The 19420-nt window shown below is 41.7% G+C and overlaps 1 protein-coding gene across 7 annotated transcripts in view; it reads right to left on the bottom strand.

Moving 5' to 3' along the window:
• Window positions 1-19420, bottom strand: part of Fhit (fragile histidine triad diadenosine triphosphatase) — a 1554732-nt gene that overhangs the window by 20663 nt on the left and 1514649 nt on the right. For all 7 annotated transcript variants that reach the window (XM_052734142.1, XM_052734140.1, XM_052734139.1 and 4 more), the window contains one exon: window positions 5203-5301. In XM_052734142.1, the coding sequence (XP_052590102.1) occupies window positions 5203-5301 (99 nt within the window). The remainder of the gene's footprint in view (window positions 1-5202; window positions 5302-19420) is intronic.

Genomic DNA, 19420 nt, shown 5'->3' with positions numbered 1-19420 from the left:
TGTTACTACTGTGCCTGTCTAAAACACTGATGGTCTAATAAAGAGCTGAATGGCTAATAGTGAGGCAGGAGAAAGGATATGTGGGGCTGACAGGCAGAGAGAATATATAGAAGGAGAAATCTGGGAGAGGGGAGATCTAGGAGCTAGAGAAGGAGGAGGACATCAGAGGTCAGCCACTGAGCTACACACCAAACAATGGAATAAGAAAGAAAGTTATACAAAAATAGAGAATGGTAAACGCCCAGAAGCAAAAGACAGATGGGTTAATTTAGATTAAGAAAAGCTGGCAAGAAGCAAGCCAAGCTAAGGCCTCACATTCATAATTAAGAATAAGCCTCTATGTGTGATTTATTTGGGAGCTGGGTGGCAGGCCCCCAAACAGACAAAAAGTAAGAAAACAAACAATAACAATTGCCTCTTAATCACCATGCTAAAGGAAATCTGTGTTCGTATCAATTGGGGGTGATTGAAGGAGGATGGGCAAACAATTTCATTGCTGTGAGACCCCCTTTCCATGGGGATCCAGACTAAATCCCTCAAGCTGAAGTTCAAGGCTACCTCTTCCCCCAAAATTCTTTCATGAATCCCTTGAGTCTTTCTCACTGGAAGCTGTTTGTGTGAAGGGCAGACCCTCTCTATGGCTGGTGGGGTAGGTTTTAAGGAGCATCATTTGCAGACTAGAGCAAAGAACAAACAGGCAGACTTGTCCCATCTTGTCTGCCTTTGCTGTCCATGACAGTCAGTGCTTGTCCAGTGGCTGAAATTACAGTGGCTTTTAAAAAGCGCTGGTGCCAAAATCTCCCTTGACAGTACATCTGTAACTACTAATAATGTTGTTTTGGGCAGACTCAGTTGCTTTGAAATTACACTGCACTGTTATAAGTAAATGAGAGGCAACCAATTATCTATAAATAAAGACATACACAGAGAATAATGTAATGAATTACAAATGATCTTGCCGATACAACACAGTGTGGAAACCTGTCCTGCTTTGCCTTCCCATTGAAGTTGAGAGGTGATGTTTCTCTCAGTTCCAGTGGGGAGGAGGAGAAGGCAGCACCATCCATACTGGTAAACATGTTGTTGAATTAAAATTAGAGAGGGGGCAAATCCAAATGTTAAATATCTACAGAGAGAATCATCACACTCCAGAAAAGAGGCAAGCTTAAGATAAGAGATGCAGATTCACTGTCACACGACAAAATCCATCCTGGATATCAGCTAAGTATGCAGGGAGCCAATGCATACATTCATCCAGGTAGAGAGGAGTCCAGTCTCATCAGGGATCTGTCAGGCAGGCATTGAGACAGCTATAGCATCACCAACCACTGAACTCCTGACTCACTGGACAGCAAAAGTAGTATCTGCTTTTCATGATTGCCCAAGAAATTGTGACCTATTTGTGTTCTGGTTGGACAAAGAGATAAAAAACTAGGCTAAATCACCATCTACCTGGCAGGGACATACAGGAGGACACTTAAAATTCCTCTATATGAGTAAGCTAATGTTGTTGCCTTGATGACTGCCAGAGGCTGAGCATGCATGTGTCGTTTGGGGGAATTTTTAACTATATGATACTAGATAGCTCTTGCCATGCTAAGAATTTAATCTGAGTTTTTGCATAAAGAAAACGTGGAGTGGGGTTTCTACTTTATAAGACAACTTTATGCACAGGAAGGTCCATTGCCTATAATACTCCTTTGTCCTGTAGATACAAGGTGTCATGGCTGTAGGTGTTTACATTCTCTGAAATTCTTTGAAGGCTAACATAGACCCTTAGGAAGCAGAACAGTCAAGAAATTCCTGGAAGCCAGTCTTCAAGGTGAAGCAACAATTTTGCATAGACCTAATCAGCCTGGGACACAGTAAGGTGTCTTGGATCCAGATGGCTAAGGAATGAGTCTGGTTTTCTCCCATGGACCTTATCTTCTCTACATTCTGGGACAAGTAGGTGTAGGGTCAGCTTACTCTTGAATTCTGATTATCACTGTTCATTTTCCAAAGGTGGGAATCATATTAAATCTCTCAGAGATTATTTTATTTCAATATTTCTAAATATATCAAGTAGAGAGTTTCAGGGTGTCAGTCTAGTGATGAAATTTATGCCAAAGAGTAACTGGCCTTGCTTTCTAGAAGATGGAATGGAACTCAGTCCTGGTAGTTGTAGCTGAGCAACTACAGAGAGGGGCATTTTAGAAGCACTGCCTCTCTTTTCTATTTATGCTTATACTTCCAATTCAAAACAGTGTTCTCTTTTATACTGAGGCTAAGATAAATGTACTGCAATGCAAAAAGTGAATCAAGGAAATAAAAAGTAAGCATACACAAAGATAAGAGAAATTGTGGGGAATTTATAGGGCAAGGGAGAGAGAAATGAGGTTAGATGAACACTGGATCCACCCAACGTCATATACTTGGGCACATGGTCAGATGGCAGAGAAACAAGGAAGGAGGGAAGCCTAGCAGGAATCAGCACTTGAACCAGCCTGCAAGTGGAGCAGTTGTGAAACTGGGGCCCCTTTGGTAGAGATGGGTGCTGGAGAACCAAGGAGTTCAGCAGCAGAGGAGAAAGTCCTTTTTCCAATGAAACCAGGGAGGCCACTAAGGGCGTAAAAAGACTCCTTGAGGGGTGATGTTGGGAGCTGGGACAGGAAATATGAAGTGGCTAGAACGGTGAGGGGTGGAACAACTAAGCCTGATGCCAGTGGTTTGAACTGTGTTGGCATTGTGAATATTGTCACTCCTACACCACGGAGCACAGGAAAGTCAACATGGCTGAGCTTGGGTTTTATAATAGGATTTTTTTATGCCTTCTCAGGAATGATTGATGACTGTCATCCCTCCCAGGTCCCCATCCTATCTCTGGTTCTGCCTCTTGGGAATTTCAAGATTTTGCAGAGTAGCAACAGAACAAGTCTTTCAAGTCATCCTGCCCAAGATGGATATGTTGCTGACAGTATTATCAGAAAAGCCTGGGGAAGCCCAGTTCATCTTCATTTCACATATGCAAAAGATAGTTTCTCAAGCCCAGGTAAATCTAAATGTTGCATTATTAGTCTAGATAACACTATATACAAATTCGATATAAAAATAGAATTTGAAAATAAAGAGGCTAGTGTCAAATAACTAAAGACACTAAGCTAAGGACCAGAAGTCTAGAGGGAAGTAAATTTAGTCCCTTTGTATTGCAGGTGGTGATGCTCTTGATAAATTTTAAGGACCCTCTATTTAAGTCTCCCTCCATCACATCATTAGCAGTGGCTACTATGTTTTTTCTAGTCACAGTCTCCACATCAGGCTGCTGAATAGGTCATTTATTTAGTCTGCAACCAGAGCCCATTAAAAAGGGATGCAAGTTTTAGTTTATTAAAACAGTGAATAAACATGGTGCCAAATGGTTTGTATGACTGCCTAAGACAGAGTCTTTCTGGCAATACTTGCTAGTTAAATGAATTTGTTTGGAAGACAGGTAAAGTCAGGACTCAGGGCAGAAGCATGTAAGAACTGAGTTAGAAGTTAACATCTTAATGTATGCAGATGACCCATTTTGAGGTTGATCCTTACATTTCCACAAAGGCCTCCACAAAAGCAAAGAGCTTTCTTGCCTCTATACCTGAAAACACCCATTGTATAGGAAGCTCAGAAAAACAATTTCAGCCTAATAAATTATGCCTGAAGATGTGGTACCTTCATTTCAACGGGGCATTCCAAAGTGATACACTAGACTTCTGAAGAGGAATTGAATAGAAAACAGTGTTTGGTCATGCCTACAGGCTGGTGTTCATTATCAATCCTTTCTCTTCAGATAGAAGAGAAGGTGAACAGTGGGAAAGGTTAAAAATAAAATCTGACCAATAGCTTCTGCTACACTTCTCTGTACTCCTTCAGGCAAAGGAATGTAGACTTGATACATGCATGGCGGAAACGAACTGAGCTTTGTGGTACTTGGCTGCAGTGGCCTGCTTGAACTGAGGAGCCAGGGAGGGACAGGGAAGGCAGAGACCACTAGTAGGTTGGTACAAGGCTACCATAATGGCCGAGACCAACATGGCCTACTGAGGATATCAAATATCCTTTGCTTCCCGACCATCCTGTCACTAGTCTTGTAGAATTGCTTGCTGGCATCTGCCTCTATGACACATCAAAAATTACATAGAGAGAAGAAAGGGTAAAAACTGTTCTAGGCGATCTTGATTGCTTCCTGAATTTCCTCTTTTAATTCTTGAATAATCTTCCCTTGCATTCAATCTTGCTCATAAAACAAGCTTTCTCAAATTTCCTCTGTCCACAGCCTGCACTTCCCCTTTAAGTATGTTGTTTCAGCTAATATCTTTCGTTGTCCTATCTCTAAATTCTTTCTGTGATGGTGACAAACACTTGGAAGGAGACCTCAGTGTGCTCTTTCTAGCCTGAGACTTCAAGTACTGGCAACAGGACACTAGAGGGGACAGCACTCTGGGTCATTAAGTAATTAAAGTATTTTAAAAGTAAGGCAGGGGAGAGAAGGGCCAGTTAATGCATGTGTCTTTGAGCTTCCATTCATTTAATATCAAAGCAGTATACAGCAGTTTTCTTTTAACCTGCAGGGGATTCTGTCCAAGATCTCCAATGTGTGCCCCAAACTAGGGACAGTACCCAGTATTCTATATACTTTATTCTATACATATCATAAAGGTTAATTTATAAAGTACAGTGAGAGATGAACAATAAAATAAACCAATTATAATAATGTACAGTAGTGAGAGTTATGTGAGCAACTCCAAATGCCAGAGAGGTTGGTGGTACCCAGATGGCCCATAAAGGCTAACCATTCTGCTCCTGAGCTCATCAGAGCCCGGAGCCTCCCCAGCTGTCTGGCCTGCTCGCATACTCGGGAGTACTCTCTTTATTAATAAATTACCTCTATCTCTCCCAGCCACCACAGGCCCCTGGTCCAATTCTTTGTTTCAGGACACAAGAGCCTGGAAATCTCAGGACTTTCTCTCCAGACTTTTCCGTGCCTACAGTGGCAAGAGGCGGGTAGTTTATTACACGTGGGTCGGGACTGTCTTTACACAGCTTCCATGTCTTTGGCCTCCCCTGGGGGAGACATTGGTGCTGTTACTTTTCTGCATCCTTCCCAGCATCATCTTTCCAGCATTGTCTTTCTTTTCCTGAAGCTCATCAGGAAGTCTGGGTGAACGTGAGGTATTTGATGTTTACCTGAAAGTAGACACGCAGCGCCTCAGCTTCCGCGGCCATCTCCTCCTCAGACCTCCAAAAGGCTGGGGAGTCCTCTTCCTCTTTGTCATGGTTCTGGAGCTTTGGAGGAAGAAAACAGAATAGGCTCATTAAAGAATCCTTGAGCTCTTCTTTAATAATGCTGGGGGAAGGGGAGAGACAGAGAGTGAAAATAATTTGCAAATTAGAGGCCTGTGGGTGTATCTTAATTACATTAATTGCCCAATTTTTGAAAATAAAGAGTTTCACATAAAAACTGACATTTCTTGCTTCTCTAATAACATAACAAGAGTGGGCTGCACTGGGGTTGTTGCTGCCTTGTACTTGCCTGATGAGCCTGTGACAGACTGAGGCTGTAAGGCAGAGGCTGCTGAGGGCACATCCACCACTCCACACAGCCTCCATCACCCCTTCATTTCCTTTGCTCTCCAGCACCATTTAATTATTGCTTCCTTGACTACAGTTGTCCATTGTCTCCAGCCATTCTCAGGCCTCCTTCTGGCCTGCAGTTGGTCTATCACTCTCTCTGGCTTTAGCTGTCTTATATGAGCTCCAAGTAGTTGTAAGCGCCCTGAGAAGAAGACATTCTGAGGCAAGACACTGAAGACCCCTCCTTTTGGCTATCAGACTTTTGAAAACAGTGGATTCTAAGAAAAGTGAAATTTCCAAGCAGTCCTGTGCTGGGGAGGGAAAGACTGAGGCTTTGTCAACCAGGAGAGGACTGGCCAGATTTCACCAATCCTGACCATTCAACAGCTGTACGCTTCCTGGCTTTTCGTTCATGTTTTCTATAAAGCTGCTGCCACTCTGTCACAAAGGAACTAGAGAGAAACTGAGTCTTTATTTCTGGGTCGGCCTAAACTGTAAATGAATTCTTTTTCATTCTCAATTTGTTTTCTAATTTTTTTAAGAAGTAACAGGTTTATGAATCTAAGTGTACCTGCAACAATAGAAACTATGAGAAAACAGCATAGAAAACTAACAACTTACTCAATTCAGTTTCTCCACAGACCACTCTCTCTGTCTCCATGTAAAACATATATATAATACATATTCACATATATTTACATATGTAAATATTTAAGAGCAAGTATATGTTTAAGATTAGAGTGGACAACATGTCTATTCTAGCAGAGAGCAAATTTTCAGTCGAGTTTAATCTCTCTTAATCTTCTTTTGTAATTCAGTTCTGTGACCAATCTGCCATTCCTGTGGCTTTATATGTGGCATAATAAGATGAAGGTGCAACTTGCTCACAGGATGCAGTGTAGTGATTCATGATAAGGTGACTAGGTAGATGGTTGGATAGCACTGTCCATGATGGCCAGCATGATTTGGAGGGCAGCTTCTCTGCTGCTCATATTTCACATAATCCTTACAGTTTCCTTTAATGTGAATACTACTTAAATCCATTTACCTTGAAGGGATTGGGGGGGGGGGGTGAGTCTAAGGAAATTCATTTACTCATCCAGGTAGGTAATGCCAGGTGCCAGCCTTGTTTCCTTTATCTTGGTGAATCCATAGTTACTGTCCCCATTTCATTGCATAAATACTCACACTGAACTTGGATACTTTGAAAACAACTTTGGGAGTTCAGTAAAACATGCTGATCAGGTATCAATGGGTAAGGTATAAACATGACAAGCTGATCACTGGAAACCATGGTAAAATGAAAGAAGAGAATCACTCCACACAGTTGTCCTGTGACCTCCACACACATGCTATGGCATGTATCTCTAACCCCTACTACTACACACACAGACACACACACACACACACACACACACACACACACACACACACACCACAATACTAATAAATAAAAATTTTCAACTCAAGTGGTAATATTCATTCTCGTGGGCCCCAAACCCTCAGCATAGTCCAGAGACTCCACTCTGACAGCCTGCAGCAGGTAGAGACTTCCCTCCATTTATCTCAGATCAGCTTTGATATGGAAGGCAAAATAGTACAGGAAAGATTTCCTTGCTTTTCAGCAGGGCTGAATTTCCACACACAGGAAGTCTGAGCCTAAATGAGGCTCATTAGCATAGAACTAGGCCACAAATACCTTCATGAGGGTCATGGATCTTCCTTTCAGAATTTGGCTGCCAGCACACTGGTTTTCCATTTTGCCATACAGATTTAATTCTTCTTAGTGGAAGAAAGCACATTAAGAAGTCATTTCCTTGCTGTAGAGGCAGATAGGACGCAGTTGCTACAGGCAAGTCAAATGGGATTGCTGTTCTACCCGAGAACTAATTTTCATTTTGCTACTACCTTTGGGTCTGTTGTAAATCCATCTTGTAACAGTTTGATGGGAAAGACAAGGAGCAATGCAAAAGCCAGAGAACGTGGCCTTCCCACTGTGTCACTGCCGTAGGAAGACACAGAAATCAAGCTTTAAGCAGCCATGTCAACACAGACCGTACCAGATGATTCCAAATAATTTAGAGGCTAAGAACATTAATGCTTCCTGGTTACTAGGCACCCTTCTGTTGATGTCATATGCCTTCCAGATGGCAGCACTTAGACATTGTTTACCAGAGCTAGGGAACCAATAGAACCAACTAAACATGTTTGCAAAGTTCTGTTGGACATGACTGTTAATAAAACTTTTGAGGTTTCCTCTTAAAGGCTCCAGTTGGAAGTTTGTGCTTTTGTTTAAGACAACTGAACCCTGGATTCCTGTTGTATGCACTAGAGAAACTTTAAAAGACACAGCTTACACCAAGGATTCTGATTGAATATTTTGAGATTTTGAAAAAGAAGAAAATCCCACAACTATTGAAGGAAAGATGTCTATGTATGTAGATAAGAGCTCTTACATGAACAGAAGTATGGCTATCAACTTGTATCTGTGCCATCAACTTTTCACAGGGTACCAAATTTGTTCAAGTCTCAGATATATATATATAGTATTTGCATATAACCTTTGTATATCATCTGACATGCTTTCCCACCTGTAAACTGTCTATAAATCCCAATACAACACAAATGATATGAAAATAGTCATTCCACTTGTGTTCAGTAGAGATGCCATTTCTTTTCTGCTATTTTTGATCAGTGGTTGCTTGAACCCTTAGATGACAACCCACAGACCTAGTGCTCACTGTAGCTCATCCATCTTTAAACTTACTCCTCAGGTCCTTTCAACTGTATCATGTCTGTCCTTTGCAAACCCCACTGTAGCATGGTTTTCTTTTGTTTAGTGTAAGTCAAAGAGGCTTCTGGATGGCAACATTTGTCTGAGCACCACGATAATGCTAAGTAGTTCAGGAGTTTGCAGTCTCTTCAGGAACTGAAAGACTTTGAGTTACACAGGAGGCAATATTTCTGCTTTAGTAGAGCCATGGTGGAGACTAGGAAATTAAACCTGCAGAAGTTTGTGGAAAAATTCTGAGGTTACCTAAGAACATGGTTGCAGTACTCCATTGCTATGCTAATAAAGTAGATTTCCACAATCTTAAGCAATAGCTTGCCCAAAATGCCAGTTTGACTTGAGTGAACCTTAGCTGGGAGTTTCATTTGTAAATGAACTTGAAAATGACTTTGGGCTGCAAGAAGGGAAAGGCAATGCCTACTTACTATCACAGCCAATAGTCAATCTGTCCCTGCAGTGCCAGGAACCAGCATGCTCTCCATAGTCAAAGACACCCACACAGGGAAGAATGACACTACATGGTAGATTTTCAGTGCTGTGAGATTACCAAATGGAAAGAAAGTCCAGGTCACCTTGTTGCAAAGCTTCTAGAGTCACCTAGATTTCACAAGGAAATGGTGTTATAATAATAGTGATGGTAGCCAGGCAGGATGGCACATTTAATCCCAGTCCTTGGATGGATCTCTGTGAGTTTCAGGCCAGCCAGGGCTACATTGAGAGACCCTGTCTCAAAAAACAAACAACAGAGGAGTGATGGGAGAGAGGGTGTTAGCTAAGGAGTATCCAACAAGGGCTCTCCAGGCTGATAAAGTAGAGTTTATGATTTAACACTAACAAGAACAAATTCCTTCACCTCACTTTCCGTCTCTGTAGAATGGAAGCAGGGGAGACTTGTCTGCAGTAGCTGACATAGAAAGGATGCCCACATTTGCTGTGGCTTCTGGCTGTTTCTACCATTACTATTATTAGTGTTAGGCTGTCCTTACAAGTGACCATTGACCACCCCAGCAAGTTGCTTTCAAGAATCAAAGAACCTTGCCTACTTCCATGGCTCCCTAGTGGTATCCACGTTCTGGCCCTATCTGTTCCTCCAAGGACAGAAAGTTGCAGTCAGAACTGAAATCCCTGCCAATTAATTCTAATGACACATCATGTCTAAAACAGAACTTAGACCCTTCATTTCTATAACCACACACAGTAATCCCTAGCTTCCAGGTTGCTGCAAGGAGAAGTGAGTCATGAACAGAGACGTACTACAGGAAGCAAATCAGCATCCTAGAATGAAAGCACATGGTGAAGGTCAAAGACAATCCAAACTACCCTGGGAGCACGGTAGCCATGTTTGGCATATTAAGAGTAAAACATTCAGTTAATTGTTTGACATAGCAATATTTCATGAATTATCTGGGGCCAGACTTATACAAAAAAATTGTGTGTGTGTGTGTGTGTGTGTGTGTGTGTGTGTGTGTGTGCTTTGTGTACACAGAGAAGCCGGGTGGTCAATACCAGGTCTCTTCCATTATCACTATATTTTCCCAAACTCTCTCTCTGAACCTGAAGCTTGCTGATTCACCTAGACTGGTTTACCAGACAAGACCCTGGAATGGAGAGTATGGTGTACGGTGCCATGCCCAGCTTTCCCCTGGGTGCTGGGGACCAAACTCAGATCCTCAGGTTTATGCAGCAAACACTTCACTCACAGCCATTTTTCTAGCCCTCTGTGTTTTTACTTAGTGAAATTCAAATCTAAATGGCCTTCCATAGCTGATCTGGTAAGTCACCTTAGGAGACTCTTAGGAAATTGCCACAGAAAGACTATGATCTACAGTGGATAACTGGGTTGTCCCAAACCTCTTCAGCTATGGACTGTTGTAGGTGGCAGACTACATAAGCATCAAATTCAAGAATAGCATTATATGTGCTCTATTATATGTGCTCTACATTGCCACTATTATTATTGTGTAGAGTCTTGCACAAATCATGGGCACTGTTTTAACTCTATAGTGCATTGATTACAAGATGGATACTTCTTCATATTTTAACATCTCTGAAATCAAAATGTGACCTGTCATGAACAGTGTGTCACAGTTTGATTGCTGGGGCTTTTATTTAGTGCACAGCAGCACTGTGACTGTGTTGGGATTTGATGTACTGGAATTCTCCACCTCTTCTCTCTGCCTTAAGTCCCAGAAGCTAAACATGACTCAGCTTGCTGTGACAGTGCTCAGCATCAAGGCTCTCTTTCTTCTGATTCCACAAGAGTTGAAATTCCTCAGATATTTTGTTATTTGAAGGAAGGCCTGTAGCAAAGTTTGCAAAAACTTGAACCAAAGTCTTTATTCACGTTCAACATACTGAAGTCTGTGACAGCTTCTCCAAGGGAATTCTATTTCTATAAAACTTTTGAAAAGAGTTTTTTTAAAAAATGTATCTGCAGTCATCTCACTTGATCTGCTTGAAATGACTTTTGGAGAAGGAAGTGTTAAGCGGATTTCCGCTACAAGTGCTGATATGTATGGATTCAGACACTGCTCCCCTGCACATTGAGTGTGTTATCGCATGGTATATGGGGAAATAATGAATTCCCCAAGTAATGCTCAAGCTGTCTTGGCTATTGATGCTTTTCTAGTTCTCTAATGGAATATAGTAGGAGGAATGATTCACAGTAATTTGAATGTTTTGCAGAATGTGGAACTAACCTGTAGTAAATGTCAAGCTGCCTTCAAAGGGGAGAAAACTAATTTAATGTGTTCCTTAAAAAGCAAGCATCAGAGTACAAACCTGGTTGCTCTTATAAAAGACTAGATTTTATTGTTACAGCTTTATAGGACAACGTTCAGAAGAAAGAGCTTGAATAAACTGTTTCCATGGGTGAGTATTTCTGTTTGTGTAGGAGTTATGTAAATAAAATTATTGAAAGGAAAAGTATTATGTTAAATAGGACAGTAAATCTTTCATTTTTAAAACCCTGATTCTCTTGTTATTGCTCTCAACTAAACTAACTTTACCAAACACACGTTCTCTTCCAGGCTCTGTGCTAGGTTTTATGGGTGATGTCTTGATAAGTGAGCCAAAAATCCTTGTCTTCTGGAGTCTAATTCAATAAGGCAGGCTGATTCATGTTTATATCATGTAATGGGAGTAGGAATGGTGGAACTGGAGTGGAAGTTCTACCCAAATGTTCTTAGAAAAGGAGACTAACTCTTGCTAGAGTGGGAGTCTGAGGTTGTCTTTAAAAATAACAGAGATTGGGAATGGGTTTAATACCTGGTGTGAGGAAAGGGTTTCATTGTTCTGAGCAATGAAAACATTGTCTATAAGTACACACTGTCTGAGCCAGTTCTATATCATGTGCACTTGGCTGGCATCACCAGCTAACCACAGCAGGTTTCCTGCTGAATCTTAACATGTTCTGAGCAGCTTCCAATCAGAACCTGGCTGTCCCAATAGTTTAAAGATGGGACACACATGCCAGTGACCCAGAAGATGGTTCCCCCTCCAGTGCTACAAATGCAATACTATGAATACCTTTGAATCTGTGGCCTAGGGAGTGTGCTCGGTGCTCAAAAGTACACTTTGCTCTTGCAGAGGACCTGGGTTTGATGCCCAGCACCCACGTGGTGACTTGCAACCATCTGTAACTCCATTCCCAGGGAATTTGACACCCTCTTCTGTCCTCTGTGGGTGCCAGGAAAACATATGGTTCACAGACATACAAGCAGGCAAAACACTCATACAAATAAAACAGTAAAATAAATAAATCTAAAACAATGCACATTATCTAGCTTTGAATCCTATTCTTTCAGTTATGTTTTAGGCTTTCTAATCGACCAGGGAAAGGTCTTAATGAGTTTTATATGTCCTCAATGTAGCACCAACATGACTTCTGACACAATGGAAGAAGCCATTCAGAATGTATCTGCTACAAAATTGTTTTATTTAGATCATTTTCATCTTATGGCAAATTATCTGTGGTCTCTTTGAAGGAAACTTATTGAAGTAGAAAATAAGTTAATTTGAAAATGTATTATCAAAAAGTAAGTATGGTTAGTTAGTGTGGGCTTTAGTTTGGGTACAGTAAGTAGACAGAGTCACAAGCAGGAACATAAAAGAGGAGACTAACTTTCCATAAAGAATATCTGGAGAAAGAATTCCAGGAAGATAAGCTATGGGAGCTGGGATGGTATGGACAGGGAGTGTAGGGGGCCTGAGTTCCCTATAACCTAGCATGAAAGTTAGCCAGGGGCTTGGCTCTGCCTGTAGATGGCCCCCCTGTTCTGGCACTTGTCTATAAAGTGCTGGCTTCCCTACAGAGACTGCTCTGAACCAGTGTGAAAATCCTTCTCTTCCTGCCCCAAAGGTGTTCTATTTCTATTCAGTCACACAGTAGCCAAAGTCTTTCTGGGTGCTGGGCAGATTTGCCCATATGAACACTCCATCTGCGCTATCTTAGGGGCCTGATAAATCAGCTCTTGTGTCTTGTTTCATTTTGCTTTCTGACACGATCTACTATGTAGTCCTGGTTCATCCCCCTGCCTTGGACTCCTGAATGATAGGATTACAGGTGAGTGCCTCCAATCTCGGCTCAGCCCTTGCTTTAACCTGAGGCTTTTGTCTATTATTTTCCTTTCCTTAAAACCACTGAGCTCTTCAAATATCTCTTCATTAAAAAATGCATTCACTCTCTCCTTTCTTATACTTGCATGAGGAATCTCATAAACCTTCTGGGTGTTTCCATTCATCAGGAAGATTCCAAAGCCAGTTATTTGTCAGATTATAAAGAAATCCAGGTAGTCACCAGAACATTTACCATTTTATTAGTCGACAAAGATTTGACTTAACCATAACTTGCTTGTAATAGTTTTTGTATGGGGTCAAAATGCTGAAATCAGCTCCTCTATTAATAGTGTCATTCCAATTTGAAGAAGTATAGAGAGTTGTTTAATTAAGAATTTGTAACTGCCCCCTCCGTTATTTATCAATGAGAAAAATCATAGCACTTGAAAATAATTATGCCAAACCACTACTATAACAGAGTCCAATTGCTTATCCAATTATACACTAAAGTATCACATTGTCAAACCAATTGCCAAAGCAGCAGATGAGACTTTGTGAGCTTTGGACTAGATTTTATTCAACTAACTGTGAACACTATGGCAATATCAAATGTAAACATAAAACCTGTACAACAAAAGTGGGCGTTCCAGGTTGGTCACATGCCATAAACAAACCAACAACTGCCTTCAATGACTTACACTAGACTGTGCAGTTTCCCACAAATCATGTTAGAAGTAGTTGAACAAACAGCAAATGTGACTCCTGGTCCTGAGCAGAGCTGATTTAAATTGAAACATGCAGAAAGTCACCTGTTAGGAGAGCAATCACTGTAGCTCTGCTGAAATGCATATATGACAAAAATCCAATGGACCTGCCAGGATGCTTCATGTCTGGCCATCATCATTTCTTACAGCATATTGGGCAGAAAGAAAGCCCAGAGCTGAGTGGTGAGGGTTGGTGTACAACTTGTTGTGCCTGAGAATCATCATCACAGACAGGGTGAAGTATGCCTGCCTTATCTTTAGGACACCCCACTGTTACGTCCTTCTGCTGTGCTGAGTCTCCTTTATTAGGGTCATGACTGACCTCACTTAACAACTGGCCTCGGTATTCAGGTGCACACCGCACTACAGTGAAAGCCTGTCTCCTGGAGTTGGGTCAAGAAATCAATTGCATCCACTAGCAATTCTTTGCTCTTTAAAATAATTATAGGCTCCCGACAATTTTGACTTTAGTCAGAATCTTCCTGTCTCAGGCTTGTGTTTATGAAGAAATGAACAAACCACTGTAATGTCCCTCTTGGTACCCTCACCGCACACCATTTCGGACATCTGGGCCCTTCTGAAAGCCTTCTGGCCAGTGTGTCCCGAACCTGCTTCCTTCCCAACATACTTACTCTTCAACCTCACTGTCCCATTTTCTTCATGAAACCCTCAAGTCAGCTAGGAACATAAATCCCTCAGCGCATGTTGTAGCTACTTTGGAGCAGTAATAGTTTCTATTAATGTTTGCTGGCTCCCACTATACCCCTAGACCCCTTGTTAATCTCTTTGGAGTTTTGATTAGGTCAACATTTTTGTGCACACAGGCTGTACAACAGCATAGAAAACATAAGCACAGTTGCACATAGAGAGCAACTCAAGCTGGGATCAAGAGCCAGCTGGAGCTCCTCCTCATCTGAGGCAAATTGCATCTCAGGGCAGTTCTCAGGAAGTAATCATGGATCATCGACATCTCACCCCAGGCTCCATCTTAGCTGAGCTCTACTGGTTTTCCAGTGGGTGGGAAATTGGTGAAGTGACAGGGACTAGAGATTTCTACCAGTTTGATTTCCTCAGGCCTCCTGCTTCTAAAAACATGCTCACTGAGAAATGAAATGAAACTCTGTCTAAAAGTGGAGTCTGCCATGGCACAACTCCGGTGAAGGAAGCATTTATTTAAAAAGCAATTTCTTTGGCCAGTTATGTTCTATAAGCCTTTCCCCCTGTGTTTCAGATATTGGTGTTTGAGCAAGAGTGTTCTCCCTTAATCCTGGAGTGATGTCAACCTTCAGTACTCAGAACAGGGGATGGAAGAGGCAGAGGGCCAATTTCTGCCTCCTTTTGAATCTCCTGAACACTTTGTTTCATATTTGCTATGCCACATATGGCTTATTTTTTCAAAGGCACCTCACAGGGTTTTTAGAAGCATACTCTCTAGGCAAGATAACTCTCCCCTAAGAGGACAGAATGTCTTCCCTATAGGAAGCTAAGCCAACACACAGCCAAAAAAAGCCAGGCAAGCTCACAACAAATAATGCATGTAGACACAGCCTCAGATGCTTCTTAACCCAATATTCTAAGCAGCATCAACTATGCTTTCAAGAGAAAACACATTTGGAAAAGCTGGCCCAGATGGGGCTTTGTACACTCCTAGTTCCTGTGCATTGATGCTCTTTCTTGGCTGAATCCATTCCATTATTCAACAAATAGTAAGTACTATGCTGGTGCACTGTACTTCACATTCCAATAATAAACAGTTTAGACGGCACATAGCACCCTTGAGACACTGTAGGCAAACAGCTAACAAGTATGATCATCCCTCATTCTCCCATGAAGAGTTCAGAACTCACGTCATCCCTGTAGATGTGAAAATCCGTCCTTTAGATAAGATGACATGGGACTTTTGTATATTCTTCTGTATACTTTAAACCATTCCTTTGTTACTTATAATACTTAATGCACGTGAGTACTAGAGAAATATTTGATATATAGCACTGTTTAGGCAATAACAAGAAAAAGAAGGGGGAAAAGTCTATACCTGGATCCCTTGTACTCAAACGTGTCACTTCCATGAGAAGAGGGGAGACTGACATTAGGCATTTTGTAGTGTGGTCTACAAAAGTGCTTTGAGGAGAGGGACCACTAGGCTGAAAGACATCACCAATCCCCACGTGCAAACACTGTGAGGAAGGAAAGAGATGTTGTGTGGACTGTTTACTGGCCAAACGGCAAATGACCGGAGCAGAGTTAAACAGAGAGTGAAAGACAAGCGTGGAGCCACAAGTGTCAGAGAGAAGACGACTCAACAGTTTATTGTCAACACACCCTTATTCAGTCTCCTCCTGTGATGCATTCAGAAGACAGTGTCAGGCAGGAGTGATAATCCCAGATGCAAGGGAGCTGAAGTGGAGAGGGCAGACAAAAGCAGCTGGAGTCAGCATCCTCTCCAGCCAGCAGCAGTACCACTGCTTGAATAGATGTTTACTTGATGGGCCTCTCATCTCATCCACCTTAACATCAGGCGCTGCTAATGAGATACTTTGCACAGAGAAGTAGGTGAGCAGTGAGCCATTTATGCAAGTGGTGGCCTCCTCTAAGCCAGGAGGATGCAGCTGGCCTGGCAAACATCTCCCTGCATGCCCGTTGCATGTTGGGAAAAGCTTCAAGAGCCACACCAGCAACAGCTGACCTGGGGCTGGCACCAGGACTCATGTCTGGGCACATGAAAAATGACTAACATAAAATCTCTCTTCTCAGAACTCAGTCCTTCCTTCTATGGGAACAGGCCCCAGGTGACCAAACCACATCCTCTGAAGCTGTCCCTCACTTATTAGAAGTCACTGTCTCTGATGCCTACAAATCTATTAATTTCTCACTGGAGCTGTCCCCGCACCCTTCAAAGAGCCTGACCCATGTGAGTGCATTGTACAAACAAGGTAGGAGGCAACCTTTCCCAAATGCCTCTCTCTGTTTCCTTTAAAACCTTCTTTAATGAAGACATAAAGCCTCAACTGCAACTGGAACACTGAGTTTCCCACACACAACAGCAGATCTTTCTCACCAAGGATTTACGTGCTTTTCTCTCCTTTTAGTCAGAAAATTTGAAAGCAATCAAGCTTTCCTTGCTATTGGTTCAACTGCTCATTTTATATACCCTACAATTTTTCACAACCCATAAACCAACATATTCCACATATAAGGCAAATGTCCCTTGTTTCCTCCCTACCCACCCCCACTCACACACATGCAAACAAGTTTACCACTGTGAAAAATTAAAATACAGTAACAGAGTTGTGACAATTTCAAAACATTTTTCTAGAAAAGGACCCTCACCTATCTCAACTTTCTGCTATGAATCCCATGCCCCCAATTTTATTGCTGAGAATTCTCAAGAGGCCATGGAGAGGGTCTAGGAGAAATAAGTAGAGATAAAGATGAGCATATATGTCTTCATTGAAAACATTTGCCCCTTTGTTGTTCCCAAACCCAGCTGAAAGCATTATTGTTGGGAGTTAGTGAGTGAAGGACCCATCAAAAGCTTGCAGAAGAGTTAATCTTTTAATTAATCTCACCTTCATCCTGCTCAAAAGTTTAAAGCTTTAAAGGACAAAAGGTAAAAATGCTTTGAAATAAATTCTTACAATTTCTGACTTCTATTTAAAGGTCCAGACACAAATATATGAAAAATGCTTGTTCCTAGGATCAAAGTGTGACATGGCAGTTGATTTAAGGCACTCTGAACCAAACAGGCCTGTAACATTTGAATCCTGTCTACCATATTGCTTCTCACGGTGTTGATGTCATGGCTTGCATGATCCAGGAGTGAGGATGATCTTGAACCCGTGAGGCAATGTGATCCTTTATTGTTCAGTTATGTGAGGACTGTACTCTAACTTGTAGGTCAGTCATGTCCCATTGGAGTAGAGGAATAAAGTCTGGATCAGGAGAGTAGAATAGTATAAAGAAAAGAAAACAAATGTTCTCAACTCTTAGTCCTAAGTCTTATAGCTATTCCTGTCACTCACACACATACAAAGCTAATGGAAAAATACCATCTTCAGCTATAAGTGAATTTGAGATATAACTACACCTGCTAAGACTGTGGGCTGGAAAAGATAGGGACCCTCAGGGTCATTTTGACATTTATACTAAGAGTATACATGGGATACTCACAAACCAGTTTGACTTTATTGCCTAATATTGTCTGTGAGATATTCACCACCACATTCTCAGCTCTCCATATTTGCTCTATGTCCCATTTCTGTAGCAGAGTACCCCTTATCTAGATGCTAATAACATGCCTACAATCACAATATAAACTCATGCTCTTTCTATATTTTATAACCTCTTTGAGTCTGTTTGTTTATGTTGATTCCTAAACCAAGACTGTATTTTGAGGGTTCTGCAACTCCATTATTGCTGCTTTCCACTGGGGAAAGGAACAGTGCACTGGTTTCTATTTGCATAGAAAACATGCTCAAGATAGTGAAAAAAAGATTCGTTTCCAAACTATTTTGACATTGGCAATAACTGTTCATTGACATTAGACGTAAGTCTGGTAGCTAAATTATTAGTCCAAATCTGTAAGTGTCCCTAATTGGTTATCAGATTGTGGCTAGCTGGATGCCAAAAATCAAACATTTTCAAGTCAGGCAAACTGATTTTTTGGCATTCCAAGGCAAAACAGTCCAATGATTAACTGTCCTTTCACTTGGAAAATGGTTAGCTTGGGCTTTGAGTGCACAGGCCCATCTACTTACCAAAGAAGTTAGATTCAGGGCTGGGTCTTTCAGGAAAAAGACAGCAAAACCACCAGGAGTAAATGATGCTCTATGGAAAATGGCCTGCTGTCCTGGCTGAGGGAGAAATGTCCTTGGTCCAGTTCTGGGGCCTTTCTGCTCTAGGAGAGTGGACATCAAATGGTGGGAACCCAAGAATATGGTGGCATCATTATGTTGTTCTATTTTGATTGCAATTAATGGAGCATCTGCTTCCTGCTTGGCACTGTGCTGGGAGTAAACAGTGCTGCTACAAAGAGGATGCCTTAGGTTTCTATTGCTGTCATTAAAGCACCACGATACAAACAACTTGGGGAGGAACGCGTTTATTTGGCTTTTGGGCAAACTGCCCATCATCAGGAGAAGCCAAGGCAGGAACTGAGGCAGGGAAGGAACCCAGTAGCAGAAACCGAAGCAGAGGCCATGGAAGAGTGCTTCTTACTGGCTTTTCCCCATGGTTCACTTAGTTTTCTTTCTGATACAATCCAGGATCACCTGGCACAAGTGGTACCATTCACACTGGGCCAGGCCCTCCCACGTCAGTAAAGGTTGAGAGATATGATCTTACACTATGTGTGTTAGAACTACAGTACCCTACTCCTATATTCTGTTTTTCCGTATTTAACAATGCCTAAGGTTTTCTAAGCATTCCGAAAAGAGTAAAGTATCTACAGTGAAGCACTTTTAAATTAACTAATTGGATAAATAAAGTATGTATGCATCTGTGTGAGTGTATTCACACATATGTGTGTAGCTTCATGTACAGAGGCCACGTAAGTGTGTCATGTGTTCTCTGCTGTGTTACCTTTTCCTAGGGAGTGCAAGTGAGTGTCCATTTACCCCACATGGTTACCAACAACAGAAGTTTGATTTCACCAGAGTCCAACTTAGTAACACCAATGAGTTTATTGAGTTTGCCAACAGAACACAGGTGAATGGTTATT

Source organism: Peromyscus californicus, unplaced genomic scaffold (genome assembly GCF_007827085.1).
Source record: "Peromyscus californicus insignis strain IS unplaced genomic scaffold, ASM782708v3 Scaffold_12__1_contigs__length_115047231, whole genome shotgun sequence".
In the NCBI taxonomy this organism is placed as follows: domain Eukaryota; kingdom Metazoa; phylum Chordata; class Mammalia; order Rodentia; family Cricetidae; genus Peromyscus; species Peromyscus californicus.
Note: the sequence above shows the minus strand (reverse complement) of the source record. Positions and strands in the feature narration are given on the sequence as shown.